This window comes from Oryzias latipes, chromosome 9 (genome assembly GCF_002234675.1).
Source record: "Oryzias latipes chromosome 9, ASM223467v1".
NCBI classification, from domain to species: Eukaryota; Metazoa; Chordata; class Actinopteri; order Beloniformes; family Adrianichthyidae; genus Oryzias; species Oryzias latipes.
In genome coordinates this window covers 18,636,744-18,660,136 of record NC_019867.2, presented here as the reverse complement: position 1 = coordinate 18,660,136, position 23,393 = coordinate 18,636,744, and the positions used below count along the sequence as shown (strand labels likewise).

Sequence of the window (23,393 nt, the reverse complement as noted above, 5' to 3'; positions counted from 1 at the left end):
TAGAAATCATCTCCCACACCTCTCTTTTATATTGATCTCATTTTTTCACAATCAATCCATAGCTTTTTACTTACCTCTCTAAAAAAAAAAAGTTTCCCTAAATAAAATCTAGAAAACTACCAGTATATCCATTTTTGGGACAAATATATATTTTTTGCTCTTGTGCTTACTAATACGTCTGATATCTAAACATTGTTAGTGAATTTTCAAGTTCAATCAATGCAGCATTTCCCTCCTTCGGTGTTATCTATTGACATTTACTGTAAGGATCCTCATTTTATTTTCTGGAGTTTGGTTTTCAATTTTCTAACAAGTTGCATTTTGTTCCTGCTCTTCTCGCTGTGACTAAAACCATACGTGGTCCTTAACAATAAGTAAGTCTCTAGTGTCGTGTTGTGTGCTGTCAGATTTTTGCTCATCACCTTTATGATCCTTTCCGCTGTGTTCCAGGTCAGTTGTGATTTAGTTTAAGAAAGTTCAAACTATCTTCTTAGGTGTGTTTTTTTAGTTTATCTACAACAGGTTTTGCTGAGTCTGCCTCTAACAACCACATTGTGAACAGAAAAAAAATTATTTTTGGGTTATTGCTTTGTAAATGGTGATATTTAAATTTGAAAGAACTCTGTGCAGGTCCAATGCCATGCCTGGATGACTTAGTCTGTGTTAAAGATAAATCAATTCAGTTGATGATAAATCTGCTGAAATTTTGCCTAAACTCTCTTTTCTGCGTTTGATGATGTTACCATGTTATCAAAATAAAGATTAGTCCACAATCTTTTTTGTTTAGGAGGGGCTATCCGCCACTTTTTTAATTGTTCACGGCAGGCAGAAACTCATGAGTCACGTGACCTTAAGAAGGCACGTATAATGAATGGGAGAGTAAAACGTAGCCAGCGTACACTTCCAAACAAATCTTTGTAAAATTGCTAAGTTTTTCCCTATGGATCAATGTAGCACGCATGGCTCTGTGAAGATGGAAATCTGAGATAAAACTATCTATTTTATCCAAAGTACACTCATTAAAAGCTTCATGAAAAAGTAGGGGTGTCAAAACTTTTTGCAAAGATCCAGGTTTGGTAAAGTCAAAGACTGTGTTAGGGCCAGCTATCAGCTCTATTCTTTGAACCCTTATAATAACATAATTTGCAAATGAACTATAGACTGAAAATTTTATTGCAATGGTATACTTTTCATTTCCTCACATAAAACAGAAGTACATCTAAATATTTGTTTTCCCTAAATTCCTGTGAATTTTCTATTTGAAGACCAGAATTAAAATGAAGAAAATGTTTGTCTGGAAACCTTTTTTTTGGTCAACATCTGGGTTTATATTAAATTCTACATATTTTTCCTTAAGTTCTCACTGTAAACTTCTAAATTTTAATCATGTAATCAGGGAAATAGCACTAATAATTATCTTAGTTATAATTAATTATTATCTACAAACCCTTGTGGTTTTGATCACAGAAACAAATAAATCTGTACCTTTTGTTTGGCCCTTAAGGCTCTAAAGGTCAAGTGGCAAAAGGTTTACAACAGCTTATAAGGTAATGTAGTTAATCACAATCAAGACATCGTTCTTAGAAAGTGGGGACTGCATATTGTTGATTTCATGACAGGAGACTACCAGCAGCCTTTTGGTCTGCGGGCCAGACTTTGGACATGCATTATCTAAGGTGTTACTCCAAAGCCAAAGACAGAATCAATGCCAACATTCAGCCAAAATAGTTCAAACTTACTGTTAACTTTTTTAATTTGTTTAGTAAATTCAGTGTTACACTTCTGCCCAAATTTATCAGCCCTTACTGTCGACTCTAGTTTGATGTGACATAAAAACAGTTTGAGGTTGGCATCTTTCCTTAATAAATTATACAAACAAAAACAACCCATGAGAACATCAATGACCTGTACTTTGTCACATTTTTAATTTGGAAATATTGTGTTACTACGTCTCAGTGTCACAACTTTTGTCAGGAATTTGACTATCCTACAAATGCGCAGTTTGATCAAACAACACAGTTATCCTAAATAATATTTATATCTCAGTAAATTCATTTCTTATCACGCCTCTTATGTTAAATCTCCCTGCTGTTATACACAATAATGGGCTTATTCCAGGGACCAATATACAAATTACAATATGCAAACCATGCCTGTATAAAAACAGATATTCTGTCTTACTATGAGATATATTAATAAATCCCTGAAGACATGATGTGTCTCAGACATCTGGCTGTAACAGGATATTTCCTGTTTGGGTTTAATATCTCATATTCGTGGGCTTCCAATAACACAAAGGCTAAGAGTTCAAAATAGTTTAACTAATGTGTTGTGTGCATGTTGCATTGCTGCTGTGAATGTGCTAAGGGCCAGGGATGGAAATGACTCTGGGAGGAAATGAGAAAAAAAAAAACATTTCAGGGAAGTTTACTAAATGATTAGTTAAACCAATATTAAGGGGAAAGAATTTAGTATCTTAATTTTTATAAAAAACACAAATGTGTTTGCAGTTGTTGTCCTCTGTGTGTTTCTTTCTTAACTAAGCAGTTCTCCCAATGTCTGGAACTTACACTTGAACTGAAAAATGTGCAGTACTTGAAATTCGCTTCACACAGGAACTTGTCGGCGTAGTTTGTTCCATGCCGCCCTTTATTTATGTTACTCCTCAGCAGCTCTGACATCATCAGGGCATGTCAAGTGTAGAAAATTAAGGTCAAGCGGGGAACAACATCCGAATAAAAGAACACCAGGGGGTTACCAGCATCCCAAACATCTGTGTTTGTTTGTGCGCACGCAGGTGTCTTCACTGTGACCTCTCTCAAGCAATGTCCTCATGCTCAATTTAACCAGCACAAGCTGTCCTGCAGGGCCCATCTATCCACACATTCAAAAACGTCAGCGCTGGGCTGTGAGCATCCTAAAAGCCGAGCAAAGGGAGAAATGTACCTGTTAATCGCTTCACAGAGGCAACCCCACCACACCTTACAGTTTTACCCCAAACTGTAGATCTGCTGCAGTAAACGAGTGAAACCACATCCTGAGTCATGTGTGCATCTGGAAAACAATAAAGCTACTGCAGCAAATTGTCATACCAGTGCAGGCAAACACATGTACTGGGGAGGGCTTTTGAGCCATCCCTAACACCTACACTGTGCAAAAATAGCAAAAAGATTCTGCTAGATTTCTCCAGTTCTTCACTCTCATCTCTTGACTGAACTGACCCTCATTGCTAACAAACAACCGATCCCTTTATGATTATCCAACTCTCACTTATTCTCACATCACCTCCTTTGTCTGAGCTGTTAAATGTCGGCCTCGCAGTTGAGTCATTCTGTAGTGGTCAGCGAGGTACCAACACCAGAAAGCCAGAAAGAAAATTGTTTTTTCCCTCCTTTTTATTTAACACAAAGTCCAGCTGTTTTGGCCTTCTACTACATTTGGATGAGAATCGCAAGTAAATGTTGTTCAAATGCAAAATAAGTTCAGAAGCAAGCAACTGATCACGGAAAAAAATATTTGTTTTGGCACTAAGTAACATCCCCTTCCTGCTTCTTGAATGTAAGTCTTGACTGTTTAGAGATTTCTTTATTATCTTGCTGACAAAACTCTTGGCATCCTAGAAGCAAGGACAACTTCCCAGTTTGTGGCTTCTGTGGGTTATGCAGCATTTTGTGAGTTAAGACTCAGAAAACTTTTTTATTCTAAAAGAAAATTTAAATGTCAAAAAAAGAAACAATACATAAGGTGTATAGTTAACCTTAACATTCAACAGTACTAGTATATATCTTTTGATAAATAAAAATTAACAAAACATGGGTATAAATTGTTTTTATAGCAATAAGTTCAAAATTAAAGGTAGAACTGGATGAAGTGAAATAAATTTTAAAGGAAAAAAAAGTTCTGAAGTAGTTACTTTAAAATTATTTTTGCTGAAAAAAAAATCCCATTTTTTGTAATACGACTCCCAGAATATTGCATATCAAAATAACAGAGGTTATAGGAATGACAAAAACAACATTTAGGGACAACCCATGGTTGTTCAGGCTAATATTGTAATAGAAATAAATGCAAAAACTGCTGAAAAACAAAGTGTGTGCACATAAAAATAAGACACAGCTACCTTTAAATGCCTGTCAGTTTGAAATTCAGCTCAGTCATCATGTGTGTGGTCTGTGTGCCACAGGAAACTGTAGGAAACGTTGTCCAGACCAGAGCAGCAGGGGAACTCTATAGCAGGAAGACTCTCTTTGTTGACCTGTTCCAACATGATGTCATGTCGGAGCATTTGTCCAGCCACCTTATTATTGCTCTCCTCAATGAGGCTCCCCAAACACGTCCTCCTCATTACCAACGTTATAACAACGGGCCGACCAGGCAGCAGCATCTGCTAACAAGCTCAAAGCAAACATCTGTGACGTACAGCATTCACCTGGAGATACTAGACCATTCTTCTGGTGGCTGTGGCAGGCGGATCACATGCTGATCCGCTAAGTGAAGGGCCTTAGAATCAAAATCAGTCACGGACAATAAAAGAGATTTTATCTTCTGTAATGATAATAGCATACAGCTGTGTCCCATGACTTGGTGTGTTGTGCTGATGACAAAAAACAACTCTGCTGTGACAATGTGCTTGTATTTGAAACAACAAACTTGAACGGCGAATAAAACATCTTCTCTTATATGTGACATTTGCACAAAGCTTTAAAGAAAAAACTGCACAGCTGTGTCTGTTTTCCTGCCTTTATGTCCTTGTAAACATTGCTGCTAAAAATAGTGTCCAGCTCAAGGGCAGTGGCAATGTGTTAATACAAAGTGAAGTGGTCAAACCAGTTCGTGACCTCAGAGCTGGTGAACTGCGGCAGTATCTTTGTTGGGCTGTAAACGATACCCGTCGTGAAAACTTGCATATGAGAGCAGAAATGTCCCAACAGCAGGCAAAACGCAGAATATGTTTCCTTCCATGGAAGAGTCAGGTGCCACAAGTTTCCTGCTCTATAAATATACTAAATATGGAATGTGTGTGTGGGGGGGGCAAGACTGATCAAAAGACCGCACACACAGCACTGGGCATGCTGGGTAATACATGCTGTTTGCTCATCCATAAAGATCCAAGAGGACAGATCATAGTCCACATGAGGCAAACCACAAAGAGACGTTCTTTGATCCAACAACAGTCTTGGTGCTATCATAAATGCTATGACCAATAGGGAAATTATCCAACAAGTCACGGAAGCACAACCTTCATCTTTTTCTTCTCAAAAAGGGACCCCAGCCTAATAAAAAGTGAGCAAACATTGACAAAAAGTGGCTGACTTATCAAGCTGATTGGACAAGTAGTACTTCGGATAAATGTTCATTTGGTGGGCTCCAAAATGCAGATGCATACAAACCGAACTACCCCCCCCCCCCCCCCCCCCGCCATGCAAACAGGAATAAAGTGATTATGTGTTTAGTAAAGCTCTCTTTATCTTCTCTACTTGTTTACTTTTAGCTCCCACCCAGGCTCAAAATAACAAGCAGATTATGAGGAATTTTTTTGACTGATTTGCTTTTACTTTAACTCCAATTTGAGAGTGCCTTAACCCAGGGGTGTCCAAAGTTTTTGCAAAGAGGACCAGATTTTAGGACGTGAAAATGTTTCAGGGTCAACCTTCAGCCTACATTATTTGAAACATTTTAATAATGTTAACTGCAAATGAACTATTTAAAATTTTTTTATTGCAATGGGATCATTTTCATTTCTTCCCATAAAACAGAATTATATCTAAATACATTTTACCCATGTTACTGTGAATTTCATATGTAATGACCAGAAAAGAGAACAAATAAAAAATTCTGTTTAGAAAAAAAAACTAAAACTTTGAAATGTTTTAGAGCATTTAATAATGCAGCAATTCATATGAACCCAGATTTAATGTTGACAAAGTTTTATGGTCTTTGTTTGATTTTTTGGATTTAAATCATGCAAACAGGAAAATAACATTAATAGTTATTTATGTTGGAACTACAAACCTCTGGGTTTTTGTTAACAGAAAAAAATAATCTGTTTTTCTCGTTTGGCCTTAAGGCTCTGAAGGTCAAGTAGCCCAAGGTTGCCACTGGTTTAAAAACGGCTTATAACACAATTTAGCCAATTACAATCAAGAAATCCTAGCTATTTGAAAATGCTGGAGGCCGCACGTTATTGATTTTACGATGGGAGCCTGCAGGCCTATACATTTTTAACATTGGCTAAACTTTGGACATGCCTGCCTTGACCCTTTACAGCACTTCTTGAAATACTTGAAAATTAATGTTTTCAGTCTCAAGGAGTTCCATGAAAGATTTTTGAGGGCGTTTTTAGTTCACCAAAAAATGTCAACATTTCAAGAAGTCATGATTAATATAGAAGCCTTGTTTAATAATGGAAGCCATTCAGTAAAATCATATTATGCTTTTAGGGCTATAAGAGTGTTTTCCATTTGTGATCACATTTACTCAGCAGTTTTGTTTGTTTTTCAGATGAAAAGATTAAAGTTTGTTACATGTAGGTGGTCCTTTAGATCAGTGTTTTTCAACCAGTGTGCCGCGGCACACTAGTGTGCCGCGGCACACTAGTGTGCCGTGGGAGATGGTCAAGTGTGCCGTGTGAAATTGCCCTCATTAACTGATCTAAAAACATTTCCCATCTCCAGGATTTCAGCTCTGTGTTCATCCAAACAGGCCCCGATAAAACACTGAGGATTTAGGAATATAAAAGATCGTAAAATACTTTTTCTTTGCGTTTATTTTATTTTATTAAAGACATTTTGATAAGAATGATGGCAGCGCGATTCAGCTGCAGCTCCGGCTGTATTTAGGAAAAGTCCCGCCCCTTTACCTGTCTCCACCAATCATTCATGAAGGCTTAATCACATGTCATCGGTCTGACCAATCAGAAGTGCTTAAAGTCTTCACTTCCTTGTCCCGATTTAGCTCGTAAAGTCGCTCAGTTCTAACAAAAATAGCAGCTAAAGCTCGTCTTTAGCGGTGTAGCTTTCCACAGAATCCGGTATCAGACCGTGGAACAAGTGAACAAAACCATGAAGCTCCGAAAAGCGATATCCGCCGGCCGTTTTTATGCACTACATCTCCCATGATGCATTGGGTTGTGAGAGTGACAGCGTAAAAGGAGTTCTGTTGTTAAACGTCTTGAAAACAACGAACACACTTCAAACTTTTTTAAAATCTTCTAACTTAACTTTTATTGCATCTTTTAGAAAAACAGCTGCAGCTTCCAGCTTTTTCTGCAATAATTATCACAAAAATGCATGTGAGATTGTGGAGGGGCTGTAGATCAATACAGACTATGAGTTTCTCCTTTTTTTTCATTTTTGGATGCTGGTGTGCCGCGGGATTTTTTTTAACCTTAAAGTGTGCCGTGTCTCAGAAAAGGTTGAAAAACACTGCTTTAGATCGACAGCCTACTAAAAACATCTGATGAGCAGGTAATTGTAGAAAATGAAATACCAAGGCGCCATGATGGCTATTTGAACAATTGGTAAGGGGAATGAAAATGTGAAGTTGAAAGCGCATCCCAAAAGAGAAGCTGATATTTTGGTGTGAAGCTTCCAGGCTGTCAACACTGGGAGTCCGTAATGAAAGCAGACCAAACAAAGATGGAAGAAATGTTCGGCCTTCTCCCCCACATCCAAAGCCGCTTTGTGAGACCATCCCAAGTGTGACAGTATTCTGAGACCTTCTACGAGAAAAGACTAATACACTACACTTCTTGAGAAAAATATTGCATGCTACAGTATTTTGTGATTAATTATCTGTTAAATATGTTTTAGCAGCTAAACAAAAAAATAAAACAGAGCAAGATATGTGTAGCTTCTGCAGCTGGTTATGGAAGAATAACGTTGTGTAAAGTTTTAAATGATTATGACAACTCTACACCTCCATATTTTCGATCAAAGCCTTGCTAATGACTATTTATAATACATGTTATTATCTGGTTGTGATAAAATACTTGAATTTCATGTATACTGTATCAATTTTAAAGTTTCACAAAGTGATAGAATAAACTATGCATTTTAAAGCAATACCATTTCAGAACTTCTGCACTATTTACCTATTTTCCTCTAAGACAAACATCAGTTAGGAAGAATCAATGACTTTAGTATTGATTACTTGAAAAATGCACATCAAATATTAATTTGCTGTTCCATTAAAAAGATATGGCAGCAGGATGGAGGCCAGGAAATGAGACACAATGAGGCGCTGCATAAGTAATCATCTGCAACCTTGATAATAGGGAAAAAATGTTTGGTCCAGCTAATTGGTACATTTCTAGAGTTCTTTAGCGGCAAGTTAAATGTCACATTTTTCTGCTTTCATCAGCCCACCCTGTCTACTTTAGCTGATAGCCTCCTATATTCCCCAGAATTCTACTTGACAACCCCCGGAGAACAGGCGTGAACTTGTTGCATCCAGCGGAGTTACGTATATTGTATGTGTAGGTAGAAGCAGCAATAACAATAGAGTTTGTAGGAGCCACAGAGCTGAATTTTTCCACTCAAGAGAAAATGAGTCACACTCCTACTCAAAACACAGCGAGCCTTGTGGCGTGTCATCGAATGAGAAGTGAGTATCTATGCTTCTTCATTCCCTGTGTATAACAAGTGTAAACGCCCTGCTTTGTGATTCCACAAAATTTTTTTTAATGAAATAAAAAGATGGCAGGAAAACTGAGAAAAACCTACTTTGGGGACTGCAGGTGCTGATTTGATTTTTTTATCATTTCAACAATCTTGGTGATAAATATTTTTTCTATACAGTTGAACACAAGACAATGTACAGGTTTTTTGGACTTTATGTACTTTATAGCGTCATAAAAAGTTTGACTTAAAAAAATTATTTTAGAATCAGAATGATTTTTAGAACAAAATAAAATTAAAATAAAATTAAAATTAAATGATTTTTAAAATCCACAATGACATTGTTAAAATGTCTCTGAAAATTCATTTCCAGTATAATGCATCATTGTTTACAGATATGTTTTAAAAACAATATTCCGCAGGCCTAAAAAATGTACTTGGGGGCTCTTCATGAATGGGAATTCTAGAAAAGCTGCAATTTTAGTTTTTTATTATTTTTCCACAGAAAATTTGACGAAAAATAAATACACTTACAATATTTAAAAAATAGAAAACAGAGCAGTATGTGATCATATATACTTAATTTGATCTTTTTTAGCTCCTACAAAACAACACGTGGACACTTTGTAGTTACCACTTACTGGTACTGCTACAAGGATGTTCAATTCAGTTGTGGTACAGCTCAAATCTATTCTAATTCATTCAATTTTAACTTGTGTTTCCCTATAAATATAAATATGTTTTTTTATTTGAAGAAAGGGGGAAATTTTAAAAAATAAAGATACATTTAAACCTTTTCTGATGCATTACAAATAATTTTGGAGCACCTGCAAGAACACTAACAGCCTTAACCACAGACATAAAACTGCAGAGCAACCTTTCTGTATTTAGACAAATATGGGGTAAAAAAATATACAAAAAATAGATGAGAGCATACAAAGAGGGATTACCATAGGTTGTGGAATCCTGGACATGACTAATTGTTGAAGCAAGTCTGCAACCAAGAACCTGAGCTGTTTCTGAGTTTTTCAATACAAAGACTACTGCGATGCTACTATGTCATTCACAGATAAATTACCATCCTCAACTCTTTTGTTGCTAAGCTACTGAGTCAAAAAAACGAACTCTGGGGAAGACCTTAGCACACATGATGAACAGATCCAACCCATTAGCATGTCAGTAATAGCTGACTTGATTTTTTTCTAAATCAAGTCAGCTTTCACAGACATGTGACATTTCTGCAACTTTAAACATGAATAAAGATCATGTGGACCTCAAACAGGGTTAGTGAGCATGCCATACATACTCTTACTTTATAAAAAATATATATATATTGAAAAAATATTTATTGAAACGACTGCTCCTGCTTTACTTTTACCCCCTAGCAGTTATTTGATTATTCGCTAATTTCAAGTTAATTCCTTCATTTTTCCTTAATCAGCATAAAGTTTAACATGACACTTTAAAATGGTAATATTCTAAACAGCATGACATAAGAAATTATGCTAAAATGCATTTTGAGATTGATTTAATAAAGAAATCTCTTTGCAGTAGATAAATAAGTCATGAATTAACGAGGACCTCAACTGATTCTGTACTTTCCACGAAACCTACATCACAACTTGTGTTTTCTTTTCTTTAATAAAATTGCTAAGCAACAAAGTAAAACAATCCAGTTCCCCTACTTTTTATGCTACTCTTCTTACCAGTGAGAACTTCTTCAGAATATAATTCGGCACAAGCAACTTTGGATAGTGGTCCTGGGAGAGGAGGGCTGCAGGCAAGGGTTTGTTTTGTGTGACAGCATGGGAGAAGGTTTGTGTGTGACAACAGAGACAAAGAGTGCATTGTGCATTGTGCATGGCTGTGATACAAATAGCTGGCAGGTGGAGGATGAGACGACGCAGGTTTTGTGTTTGACAGTGGAGGGTGCAGAGCATGGACCCAGCTCATATTTTTTAAAACCTGTGACAGGAGATGTTTCTGCTTGCTCAGGCTTGGTGAGGCCTGATAAAACAACATCCCCTCAACAAAGAATCCCTCTATATGTTACTTATAAGGACAAACCCCTGCTATCTTGTGCAGAACTTTAAAGAGCCACTCAATAAAAATCACAATGTTGGTGTTTTTAAAATGCCTTGTAGTATATTTTTCCTGATGGAAAATTAAGATTAAAACTGCATTTCTGAGTATTTCTTTATTAAAATCGCTTTGAATCAGGACCAGACAAAAAATGCTGTTGGAAAAAGCCTATGACACAGGTGCTACAGTCAGCGGGGCCACATTCTGATGCATCCACTTGTAGATGACTAGATTCATGTACATCTTAATTTTCCTCGTCTGAGCTGCATCTGGCTCAAAACTGTACAGCTGGATAGCTCTGATATTTGCTCTCTGTTTTTGTTGCACCAGTAATGTGTGGTTGGGGTTGTGAGGGACAGTATAGCGGGGGAGAGTGTAAAAGCAAAATGTGTGATGAGGACCTCAAACACAAAAAGGGTCAGGTATAAACTTTGGACATTTTACAAAACGGTTGGCCATAACTATACTTGAGTTTCAAATCAGGAGTTCACATTATTTTGTCAATAATCTGTCAAAATCATTTTGTTGTCTAGTCGTTACAGTTCTAGATTACACTGGTTTTATCTCATTGTTAATCAACTTGGTTTTTCGGGGGTATTTTGCCTTATGTAACAACTCCAAGGAAAATCCAGGAGAGGGAGAACCCCACAGGAAGTTGACTAGGTATTACCGGTAGTTAAGACTTCTAGCCTTCTAGCCCCTGCATGTTAGTGCAATTCACAAAAGGCTTCTGGATGCGGCAATGCAATTTTCCCCCTTTACTTTCATTCACTTCGACAGCTGATGACGTTCGCTCGCCTGGCCTGGAATCTACAACGGCTGCCAGAGAGAGTTGTGAATGGGGTGGCAGCCAGACGCTGCTGCTCTCACTGTGACACACACACACACATACACACTGTGCATGGGTCTGCTGCACCAATGCTGCTCGCGTCACAGCGACTAAGTTCAGGTTACATTTAAACAAAAGGAATTCAGCCCCACACCACTCATCTGCTAACGCACACATAAGCCCACAGTATACCCTGGTATTAAACCTCACTCTCACTACACATCAGGAGCTACACTAGGAAAAAAAAACATCAAGAACCTTCTTGATGACCCTGACAGAGCCTTATAAATCAGAACATGTGCATTTCCTGCCGCTCTGACACAAAGGACAGAGCTGTAACCATCAGATGATACTCAGATGACCACATCTGAGACGGGGATGCTTCATTTCACCGCACACCCATCATCCACAAAGTCTCTTCCGCTGAGACTGGAGAGCAGCTCCACAGGAATATGGAGCCGGGACGGCAGTAGCCCACTCAGTTTATTATATAACAATCAATTTGATTAAATAGCTTATGGACTGCATCAAACCGATAGTGTGTAATGACATTTATGTAAGACAATGGTTACTTAACAAGATGGTTCAAATTGGTCAAAGCTCCTTTCATTTTCTCCCAATGGAAATCAAAGTGGGTTCTTTTTATCTGTGTGGTTAATGAACAAGAGCTTTAAGGTCACCCATCTCCAATCTGAGGGTTTCCACCAAGTCCCAGCTGCTTTTAGCTGCTCTGTTCTACTAGAACAGCTCTGGAAGAACAGTAATCAGCAGAGCCGCAGAGCAACATGAGGACAGAGGGCTTGTTCATGGCTTGGTCGTAGCAACATTTTTTTGATCTCTGCGTAGCTGCCACTCTAGCTGTTTTACTAAATTGGGAGGTGTGAGGACGCTGGAATAAACCAGCCAGATGGCATTGTAAACTGGGCCTTCCTGTTGTGTGAAGCTGTGAGCATTCGCTCGCCACTGGCTTCGGCTCTGGCTTGAGACTCTCTTGCATAAACAAACCGGGATAAACAGTCTTTATTTGCTCCATTTGCATCCTTGCACTTTGCTATTATGCAACCGAAGATGAGCCTCTGCGTGCAGCATGCTCTGTCAAGAGAGACACAGGACTTGCTTCCAGAAGTCTTTGGCACAAGGCCCTGTAATGCAAAACCTCTAATGATTCACACTGGTAAAGGATTCAACCACAGATGTACTCACAACAGCCTGCGACATGTTTCAGTGAGTGCACAGCAACAAATCTTTACTCAACTGTTGAGTCAGTCCCACCTGGCTGCATTTATGAAGATAATGATGTGGCTGCTGAGAAAGCCGTGCTTTAGCTATTACCTCAAAGAACCATCATCTGGTAATTGTATAAGGCCCACTTCTCTCCCACACACAGTCAGGGCATGGGGTTGGATGAGCACCGACGAAGCAGCTGGGACATGCAAGATCTGGAATTGGTCATTAACTGCCCTTATTAATTCATGACGCTCAGTGCTGCTGGCCCAGTTGAGCTCTATGATCATAAAACAAATGTCCGGTCTGGCCCAGGCATGCTTCACAAGGCTTCAAAGATTAAGTCAGCTGCCTGGTTAATTGTAAAACACCGTTAATACCACTCAAACACTATCAGCACTTGGTGCAAATGGCCTACCTCTTTATTTGTATGTTTTAAATATGCCACCGCTGTGACATGTACATTTAGTGTCCTAAAACCATGACCAAGCTTGTTCAGGGGATGAGAGAGAAGGAAAGGGTTCACTGAATAAAAATGTGCTCTCTGCACATTCTGCCACATTGGGGTGCTAGGATTTATTCATGTTACATTGAGACTGATATACATTGACAAATAGGAAGAACTGGAGTGTTTATTTTAACATTCACTGATTTTCCACTGAAGGATTTGTAGATGCTGGACAGATTGCAACAATAGTTTAACAGTGTGTGTTTGTTTGCCTGAAATATTCATTTTTAAAAATGACATGGGAAACCTAAACCCCACATAGATGAGTCTAAAACTTGAACTCTCTGAACTGCGATGCCACATTTATGTAAAACATATACCTAGAATTTCCCGTAATGAAATAAGCAATGTTTTGTCCACATAAACCCAAAAAATATGGTAACCTACAAGCAAAAATCTGTTCAACTGTATGAATAAATGTAGCTTCAGAAAGCCAGTGCAGCCCACTTGTGCCATATAATCCATTAAGGTTCGTGTACTGATAACAAGCTGCTTGAAGAAGATGCAGCTCCATCTTTAAATGGGGCTAAAGGTCAAAGATAAGCTTTCGTCACACTTTCAAATATTTACCTGAAATGATCTCCAGACCCACAAAAACAGTCATTTCAAACTGATGGGTGAATCCTTACATGCATTTACCTTTAGCATTTAGACAAACACAATAATATCAGACACCATAAAGTTGTGCCTGCTCTAATCCAGTGCTATATAAGAGCCTGAAGATACAAAACTACATATCTAAATCTTTTAATGGCATTATCCATCATAGGTGATAAAACACTTAGATGACAAGTTTTTGTTTTAGTAACAGACATCATAGGGTTTTAAGTGTTTGCATAAATCCGGATTCAACAAATTGCAAAGAAGGTAAACGTGTTTTATTTTGAGGTGCTCTGTCTCTACTGTGTTGGCAGTTTTTAATTCCTAAATATTTTTGCTGAGGTCAACTTGCAAATTTATTAAAGAGTTAGAGTAAAATAACAAAAATATTTTAATGTCTACTAAAGTGGGTGTGACAATTCATTGACTTAATCGAGGCATCAATTAATTTTTCTAAGATCCAAGATCGATCTGTCTGAGGCAAGTTGTTAATCAAATCAACCCACACCTTTATAAAATTGCTTCAAAATTAAATAGATTGATTATATCAATATTGGAAAATACCATTTGGATTGAGGCACGGTAGAGTTTTGGTACTATAACGCAAATACAACCAAGTGCATCAAAGTGGACAACACAGACCTGATGACAGCAAAAACTGATTAAACCATCATTGCAGTCCAAAGTGTGGAAACGCTGAATTCAGCAAAGACATGTGACCATACGGTGGCTAGAATGCTCTAATGCCCAACAGTGGGCTGATTTTTATGAAACTAAAATGTGAATGGATTTGCCATTAATTCTTGTTAACTTGTTTGTTCGTACATATAGACTTGATTACCTTACAAGGAATCTGGAAACTTCACCTGCACTGTTCAGAAACCAGGTATTAATCTTCAAGTCACATGGTTGAATTTTTGGCTAAAGATGTCCTTGATTGATTTTAGGTCAGTGAATCTGATTGTTCAAGATGAACCAATATCGACTATGAATCATGTGAGCAACTACAAATTAAATGAATTTAATCAGTGTTAAAATGAATGTCACCCCTAGTGTTTAAAATATTGCTTGTTTTGCAAGCTCTGTTTATTTTTTAAATATATTTTGCTCACTTAAATTGCATTCTACCTTCTAGCAATTTGAGTTCTAGCTTGATTCACCCTAAAAGTTAAATAATTGGCATGTTTGATCTGAATTTGATGGGCATCTTTTCCTTATATAAAATGTTTTTCTCATAGAAAAAAACGATTCAATGCTGAATACTATAGTGAAAATTTTCAAAAATTCACAACAGAAAGCTATTTTGAAAATTCGCAAAATGACATTAACAGTGGCTGCATCCACTGAAACGACTATATCAAGCAATCATGGAGTTGCAGCGCATGATCAGAGTCAGATCCGCCCATCAGTGGAGTCCCGTCTTCCTCCCAACACAGCTTTTCATCTGTGTCCTCACATCTGAGGCTGCAGCCAGATCGAGGTTCCAGGCATGCAGCCTGGGGACATGGGGTGCATCCTGACAGCTACAGAGTGCTTTGCAGGCCTTTATTGAGTGAATGTCAGCATCAGTGACATCATCGGGTCCCCATCCAAAGGCGAGCCGAGTCCCCCCCCACCTTCCCTGGAAATGACTTCTTCCTTGCTACAATGTGCGTTTCTCCGCGCAGAATGTTGCGAAAGAGCGCTTTCGTTTGCGCAGGCAGTGAAAGCGGATGTACAAGGCAGACCCCCCCCCCCCTCCTCCTCCCCACCAGCCACCAACAGACCATCGAAAACGCAGATGATCTGACAAAATCAGGTTCCAACAGTCTGTGACAATGATCAAAGGCTTTAATTGTACACTAAGCTGATTTGCTCGGGTCAATAATGGAGTGCACGCGCCTCTTTTCATTGTATTGCATCAGTAGGATTTACCTGAGCCTGCCTGACAGTTCGCATTATTTCCACCTTTTCTGCAAACGGAGCGCAAAGCCGAGCCGGCCCTGGCCGTTACTATATATCCACGCTGTGTGTCCACTTACCCTCTCTGGCTTTTAGCAGTACAGTGTTGGCTACTATGTTCTCAAGCTCCATCAAAGAAGTAAAATCCCAAAGGCAGAGGTCTTCTGTGCACTCGCGTCTGCAGCGTAAACAGCGTCCTTTCGTCTGGCACGACGATGCGATCGCTTCCTTCACGCCTCGTCGATATCCGAGCGAATTTCACTTACATCAAAGCCGCAAAGGATCAAACAGGATGTCGTGGATCTGCTTGCAGTGTAAGTTGGGCATGGTTCTTGTTGTGGGCTGGAAGTGCGGCGCTGCATTTCTACTCCAATCCCCCCAAAACCATTCCATGCGTAATTTGGGTGCAGAATCTCTCCACTGCAGGGAATGATCAATGTGGATGATCCGACGTGTGCTAACAAGGGTCTCTCTCTCTCTCTCTCTTTGAACAGCAGAGCGCCGGGATACCACAAGCGTTACCTTACGAAGGCTGGGGTTGGCTGAGTGCAGCTGAGAGCACATCAGCGCGCCCCCTCCTCCACCGTCCGTGCGTAATCGGAATAGGCTGGGCCTTTCTGTCACAGCGGCGTCAAGCTGCATGCACTAACTCCACCGGAGCCGAGTGGGAAAATAAAAGCACGCGCCAAAATTATTCACTGACAGTTCGCATTGGCTTCCTGCAGCCACTAACTGAGACTGACGGATGAGGCGCAGTGTAAAAAGCGGACATACACTCAACTGCATTTTATGCATTGATTCTCTTTATGAAGTTATAGGAATAACTCGCCACAGACCTCTTTGAAACTTCCGCTTCAGTTACAAAACGGAAGCGTGTTACTTTATTACTAAAAAAAAAAACTTTATCACTGTACGATTGACAGATAGTCGCCCCCTGCTGGTCAATTTTAAGATTAAAAAACTGCATAAAGCATTAAAAAAGTCACATTTCATTTGTATAACCGACAAAGGAAAATCAGACATTTCTTTACGCGTTTTTTCTGTTTTTGTGACCAAATTTGATTACAGGCTTCGGGAGGGCTTAAATCAGCCTGAAAACTACCCCCCCCCCCCCCACACACACACACACAAACACAAAAACAAACTTTGGAATTGTGCAAAAAAACAAAAACAAATAGTTTCTCGTGTTTGAAACAAGCAATAATATAAATTTGTAAACAAGTTTGGCGCAGTAGTTAGCATTCTTGCCTCACAGCAGGAAGACCCCCGCTTCAAGTCTTGGCCGGGGGACCTGAAGCAGAACATCAATGGGGGACCTTTCTGTGTGGAGTTTGTATCTTCTCCCCGTGCATTCGTGGGTTTTCACTGGGGACTCTAGCTTCCTCCCACCTTCCAAAAACATGTTTCATAGGTTAATTGGTTACTCTAATTGACCCTAGGTGTGATTGCGGCCCTGTGACAGACTGGCGACCTGTCCAGGGTCTCCCCTGCCTTTGCCCACAAGTGGCCGGGATAGGCTCCGGCCCTGACAGGGAACAAACGGCTCAGAAGATGAATGAATACGTTTAGATTAGGAACTAGAGCTAGGTATCAAGCTCGACACTGACCAAACTATATCATGGTATTGAGTATCAAAGCAAATTCCATTCATTATCAGAGATTAAATACCCAAAAGAAGCATTTTGTCCAAGTCAGGGACTTTTATATACCTACCAGTAACTTATACTTGACTTTTTTTAAGACTATGTTCACTAATATTTACTGCACGCATTATGCTCCTTTGGTTCTTGTTTTAAAAGAACAAAAGAAAAATGTTTTTAAATTAAGACACAATTTCATCTTGTTAAAATGCATTTCTTAGTATCACATTTTTAGAAAAGATATTTTTTGGAAACCGTTATGATTTTGAACTGATACCCAGTCCTATTGGGGAGTGTACTAATGAATGTCCATACTAATAGATCCAGTGGGTGTAACATGGCAGGGTAATACCCATCCCATCTTCAATTTTTCTCTCAGGCCTGTGTGAGGTCACTGGGGTGTTTCTGGAACCTGACCCAGTGACTTTAGGGCAAGGGCGGGGTAAACCATAAACAGGTTTTCAGTCAAAAGCAAACAGAACACGAGTTTAAGACAAATATATCAGCTGCTCACCGTCATCATCTTTTTCACTCTGGAAAACCTTCTCAATGAAAGACGTTCTTCTGTGGAATAAATTTGGACTTTGAGTTGTAGTATTACACAGCTTGAACTCACATATGTACTGTATATGTGTGAATGCTGCTACAACCACAACACTAAATATAAGAGCTGAAAAAAACTGCTCGGGAATGATTTGTTCCCCTGATGGCACTGAATTCTTTCTGCAGCATCTTTAATTTTTCATTTTGTATTAAAGTAGACATTTACTTTTACAACAGCTGTTCACCCGCATCTAATTGTAGCCTATTTCAATTGTTTTACAGTCTAGGAGAAATCTTTTTGAGGTCAGAGGAAGACAGTCACTGCCTTGCATGCCCTCAGAGAGAGCAGGTAATTGAGCACAAGCAGAAAAATAAAGAATAACTCAGATTTGGAAGATGACCATATTTCAAAAGAAACAAGATGTGGGTATTATTACAGGATAGTATTCAGAATAATTTGCCAGATATTACAATACTAGCAGCACTATATATAGCTATAACCATATGTGGGGGAAAGTTGAATCGGTCCAGATTGATGTTCCTTTCCAGCATAATGTCCACTCCGTTTAAAGACAAAATATAACATATCACTTGCTGTTTAAACAAGATACTTCTCATGCAAGTAAAAATAGTTTTACTTTAAAGAACTAGATTTTTCAATACTACATTCACCGACAGTTAATTTTTGAAGAGTTTTCACATTTAAAAAGGAATAGTTTCAAAGTAACCTGCCCCAGCTTAGCTTAGCTTCATTTGCAGCCTTCACAACAAATTGGTTTCCATTATGACCTTAAAAAGTCCATTGTCATTTTCTGTTTTAAGTGTCACAAATACTCTATATTTTTTACTTTGCTGTGTAATATATATGGAAAATATTACTCATGCTCAATTCTGGGAAGCTACTAAACAGGCTTTTAATTAAATGTTTAATAATTCAAATCAAAATCTATGCAGAGGAGTGGGCGGTCTCAGACCAGGGGCCTCATTTATAAACGTTGCGTACGCACAAAAGAAGGCGTACGCCACTCTCTACGCAATAGTTGAGATTTATAAAAAGCAAACTTGACGGGAAAATGTGCGCTCCTCCACGCAAGCTCTGACCCAGGCGTACGCACAAAAACGGGTGAAATGAGAAATGGCGACACCGTCGGCAGATGGAAGAAACACGTGAAAGTGACAGTGTGTGCCAAATCGTGCCGGCATGTGTTGTGCTACACAATGTGGCACAGCTTAAAAACGTGCCTCTACCCCCTGGCGCTGATTGCTGTGTTGGCCCCGACCCTGAACCCCATCCCCACGCATTTGAGCCATTTGCTGCTGCTGTGCGCCAGCGTTTGGAAGTGATGCATCGCTTGTAAAGAAAAAGAGGTGTGGAAAATATTATTTATTTAAGAATTCCCTCATCGTGCAGTTTATTTCAGTCAGGGCGATCTTGATTTCGCCCAACTCCTTGGCCACCTCTCTGATTGAACTACTGACTTCCCTCTGCATTTCAAGGACTGCATCGGTGAGGACGCGTCCACTGCTGGAGGGTTGAGAGCCGCGTGCCGTGGAGACGCTGGGTCCAGACGGCTGCTCAGCTGCAGCATCGTAACCACTGGCCCCGCTGGAACACCCAGCAACTAAAATAAAATTGTTCTATATTAATAATCTGTAATTGTGTAGCCTGCATACATGTGACTTGACTGCATTCATTTGAATTATTTCTCTTACCTGTGTCACCCTGACCCTGGCGCGTCGGCGTCCCCTCCGTCTCAGTCAGGTGACTGAGGCGGAGGAGGACGCCGATAAGGGGGACTTAATAGGGATTCCCCAATAATAGCGGCCAGTTTCTCATCAAGAGGGGTCAGCTCCGGTGACAACACTTTTCTCCTCTTTTCCACCTCGCCAACGATAACTTCTACTTCACATTGAGTGAAGTTACGTTTTTTTGAATTCCCCTCTGTGTTTGCCATGATTTAGCAAGCCATAAATATTAATTTGTGGGCGTTTCACGGACTATTTATGGGCAACTATAGGCGTGTCATGTAGCCGCAAAAGCTGCGCAGCATTTAGAATCGGTTGTGATTTTTTAAGGGAAAGATGCGTAGGATGTGCGTGCGCACGGTTTTATAACTCCGAATATTTCTGTGCGTACGCACGTCCTATGTTTCATCCGTACGCCACTTCTGACGCAAATCCTACGCAAAGTTTTATAAATGAGGCCCCAGGTAACTGAACAGTAAAGGAAAAAATAAGCGATCTTCTTTCAGATCTTCTGCCTACAGTACCCATAATGCTGACAATCCAAGTGGTGCAGCTTTGTAGTTGAATAAAATGCCATTTACCACAGAAATTCAATTGTAGAGCCGTCAGCACAGCCAGAATTCCTACTAAAGGAGTAATGGATGGTGAGTTTTCTATTTAACAAATTGAAGGATTTTTAAGTTCACCTTATGGTTCTAATAAATATGGCAAGGGTCACTTAGCTCTAATTTTTTTTTGTTGATTTGATTTACAAATGTTGGCTGTTATGCACCTCAAATGCTAAAATATCTATTTTTAATCACTGCTGACATTACACTTCTACATTTGCTGGATTGAGAGGATCCCATGTGAAACAGGACACTTATTGAGAGGAAGTCACATGAACCTCCATCAAAAGTTTAAACTACCGGTATTTTAAAAAAAAAGCTATTTTCTCTTTATATTTTTTTATTTATGCCAAATAACAGTTCATCTATATTTATCATATTAGTATCCAAGACAAATTAGTCTTAAAAAAATAAAAAAATAAAGACTTTGACTCCTACTGGGGCGTGGTCATTGAGACATCAACCCAAATGGCTCTTTATGTGCTGAAGGTTGCAGAACCCTGCTATAGGTTAAGAAAAAAATAAATAAAAAAAAATAAAAAAGTATACGGGGTACATATAAAGATGACTGTAAAACGCATAGCTTCTCTTACACGTCACTTTATTCTAGCAGCTAATGAGGGAAATTGATCAGTATCTGAAAGATCATCCCTATAACAGAATTAACGTTTTGATTAGCCAATAGGAAGCCAGTCAAGTCACCAATAAATACTTAAATGACTAAACGCACCGCTTTCTGTGTACTTGCAGATTAAACCTTCAAAGACAAAAGATTTTTCAAGCAGGCTTTAGTAAGTGAAACTCAATTGTTTTAATGGAGAACAGGAGTGTTAGTCACTAGCAGACCCACCATCTCCAAATAAAAAGTTCACGTCATTATGATGATTGATGACAAAGTGCTGCTGTAAAAAGGCCGTCAAGTTGTAACCATTTGCTTAAACAGTTCTTACATCCCCATACAATTTAAATGAAACTATTAAGAAAAGAAAAAAAAGCAAAACAAAACAATGCAGTATTGTGCCTTACATGATTCTAGCCACAAAACAAAAGACACCCTTCAGTTAAACATAAAATCCATTTGTCTTATACAAACTAAAAGGCTTGTAAAGGGTTCAATACTCGTCCAAATTATCAGCTTTGGGTATGGAAAGGCCTCTGTCCTTCAGAGCTTGCATTTTGACTTTCTCCGTTTCCTGTTTGGCCTGCTGCTGCAACCGCTGCTCCTCCAGGATCTCCTCAATTGAAACCTGCTGCAAGACTGTGTCGCAGGGCTTATCCAAATCCTGCACAGGACACAGGAGAGTGAGGTCAAATCTTATGATCCGAAAATGTCATCAAGTTCTTTTAGGCTCTGTGCATCATTCCATGACACTAACAAAAGTTGCTAGTACTCAATGCTATGGCCTGCTCATAGTTTTGCCCAAAAAGATGCTTAAACTCCGTGGTTCAAGGACCCACGAAAAACTTGTGTGACACAAGTTCGAATGGTAAGCCACAAGCTCCCTGCACCACTCTATTCTGATGCATCCATTGTAGACAAAACGATGCATGTGCCTCTTTGTTTCCCTCATCGGAGCTGAGATCTGGCTCCAAACTATGGCTGGATAGCTCTAATATTGTTGCCGTATTCATTTCTACCACCATCATGTTAGGTTGGGGTTGTGAGGTAAACTAGCAGCAATCCTGCAATCATTTGTGTAATCATTGGTAATCTAAATTATAATTAAGAAAAAAAAAAGTAAGAAGAAGTATGCATTGTATTTATATGGAAAGAGCAAAGATTGACAATCCTCACCACTTTTCCCACCCGCTTTTCTTTTATATCATATTGAAAACCAGGAGAGAAAAATAAAAAATCTGGCTAGACCAAACAGCAAATTTGAAAAAGTTGTAAAATTAAGCCTTTTTTGTTTTTGCTAAGTAACCTTAACATGGAGGTACCTTTACAGTCAATGTGTGCGCAATTTCCTTTTTAAGCAAGTATTCATTTAGGCAGCAACTTTTCAAAAAAAAAAGTTTATAACTGTAGTAACTATATAAAGTAACAATTTACTTGCATATAAATTTAACTTGATCTTTAAATAAGAGTCACATCATTTTCTGCAGTGCGAGACCTGGATGCTTGACCACATTCAGAGTTTGATGTTTGGTGCTGTACGGAGCATCTGAGAACAAGTTCACGTAAATAAAACTTGATCCAGAAATTACATTCAAGTTTAGAACAAACTAAAAAATTGCTCTAAAACACTTACTATTTCCCCAAGCAGGACTACATTTTCTCCCCTGACGATGAAGATACCTCTGGGAATATCTCCAAATTTCTTTCCCACGTGGATACGCTCCACCGTCTGATGAAAGACTAAATTGGCTGTGGAACAAAAAAAAAAAAAAAAGAAAGAAACAAACAAATTTAGGACTATTGAAACACCGCGTAATCATATAAAAATAAAAAAATAAACCCGCATGGAAGAGTTTAGAAGATTCTCATTTTTTATTACCAAACTGATCGATGCTTCTCAGGTAACCGATTAGTGTTCTGCCATCTCGCAGCAGGACCAAGTGCTTTTCTGCGAAATTAAAAACATTTAAAAAAAATCTGCGTCCACACGGCACACGCTAATACATTGTGTCGTTTGTTTATGATTAAAAAAAGCAATTTCTATAAGGCCCAACTTACTGTCAATATCGTCAATGAGACTGGCCGTCCCTGGTACGTAATTCATGTTTAGTTGCAGTTTTCACGCGTTTAGTTGATTTCTGAACCATCAAGCCATGAATGTTTTTACCCGTTTCTATTTGACGGTGCACAGGAAGTGCTTTTATACACTTCCTGTAAACATTTAACCCCTTCCGCACCGTAATTGCGCATAGCTCGAATTTTCTAAAAATAACTGTGTAAAAATGATTTAAACAAAAGTATCATACATTTTATGATACAAAAAGAATTTTCTATAAAACATGTTTGGATTAAATGTCCCCATTTGATGATGGATGGTAACCCTTCCAACGCATGTGCCACATCAAAGATCGTAAATGAAAATTTTGAAAAGTTGC

At 38.9% G+C, this 23,393-nt stretch overlaps 2 protein-coding genes across 3 annotated transcripts in view; both read right to left on the bottom strand.

Annotated features, from left to right (window-relative positions):
- Window positions 1-16,435, bottom strand: part of LOC101160171 (G protein-coupled receptor kinase 5) — a 32,866-nt gene extending 16,431 nt beyond the window's left edge. The window contains exon 1 of one of the 2 annotated variants that reach the window (XM_020706076.2): window positions 15,883-16,435. In XM_020706076.2, coding sequence (XP_020561735.1) covers window positions 15,883-15,934 — 52 coding nt within the window. In that variant the 5' untranslated portion in view covers window positions 15,935-16,435. The remainder of the gene's footprint in view (window positions 1-15,882) is intronic. The other variant, XM_004072698.4, reaches the window with a different exon arrangement.
- Window positions 16,436-20,923: 4,488 nt separating this feature from the next.
- On the bottom strand, window positions 20,924-23,152 carry lsm1 (LSM1 homolog, mRNA degradation associated). The gene is made up of 4 exons (XM_004072516.4): window positions 23,017-23,152; window positions 22,838-22,906; window positions 22,592-22,707; window positions 20,924-21,622 (listed from the first exon to the last, which is right to left on the bottom strand). Exons 1-4 carry the CDS (start codon window positions 23,060-23,062, stop codon window positions 21,452-21,454), a joined length of 402 nt encoding a protein of 133 aa, XP_004072564.1. The 5' UTR covers window positions 23,063-23,152; the 3' UTR covers window positions 20,924-21,451.
- Between the last annotated feature and the right edge of the window lie 241 nt (window positions 23,153-23,393).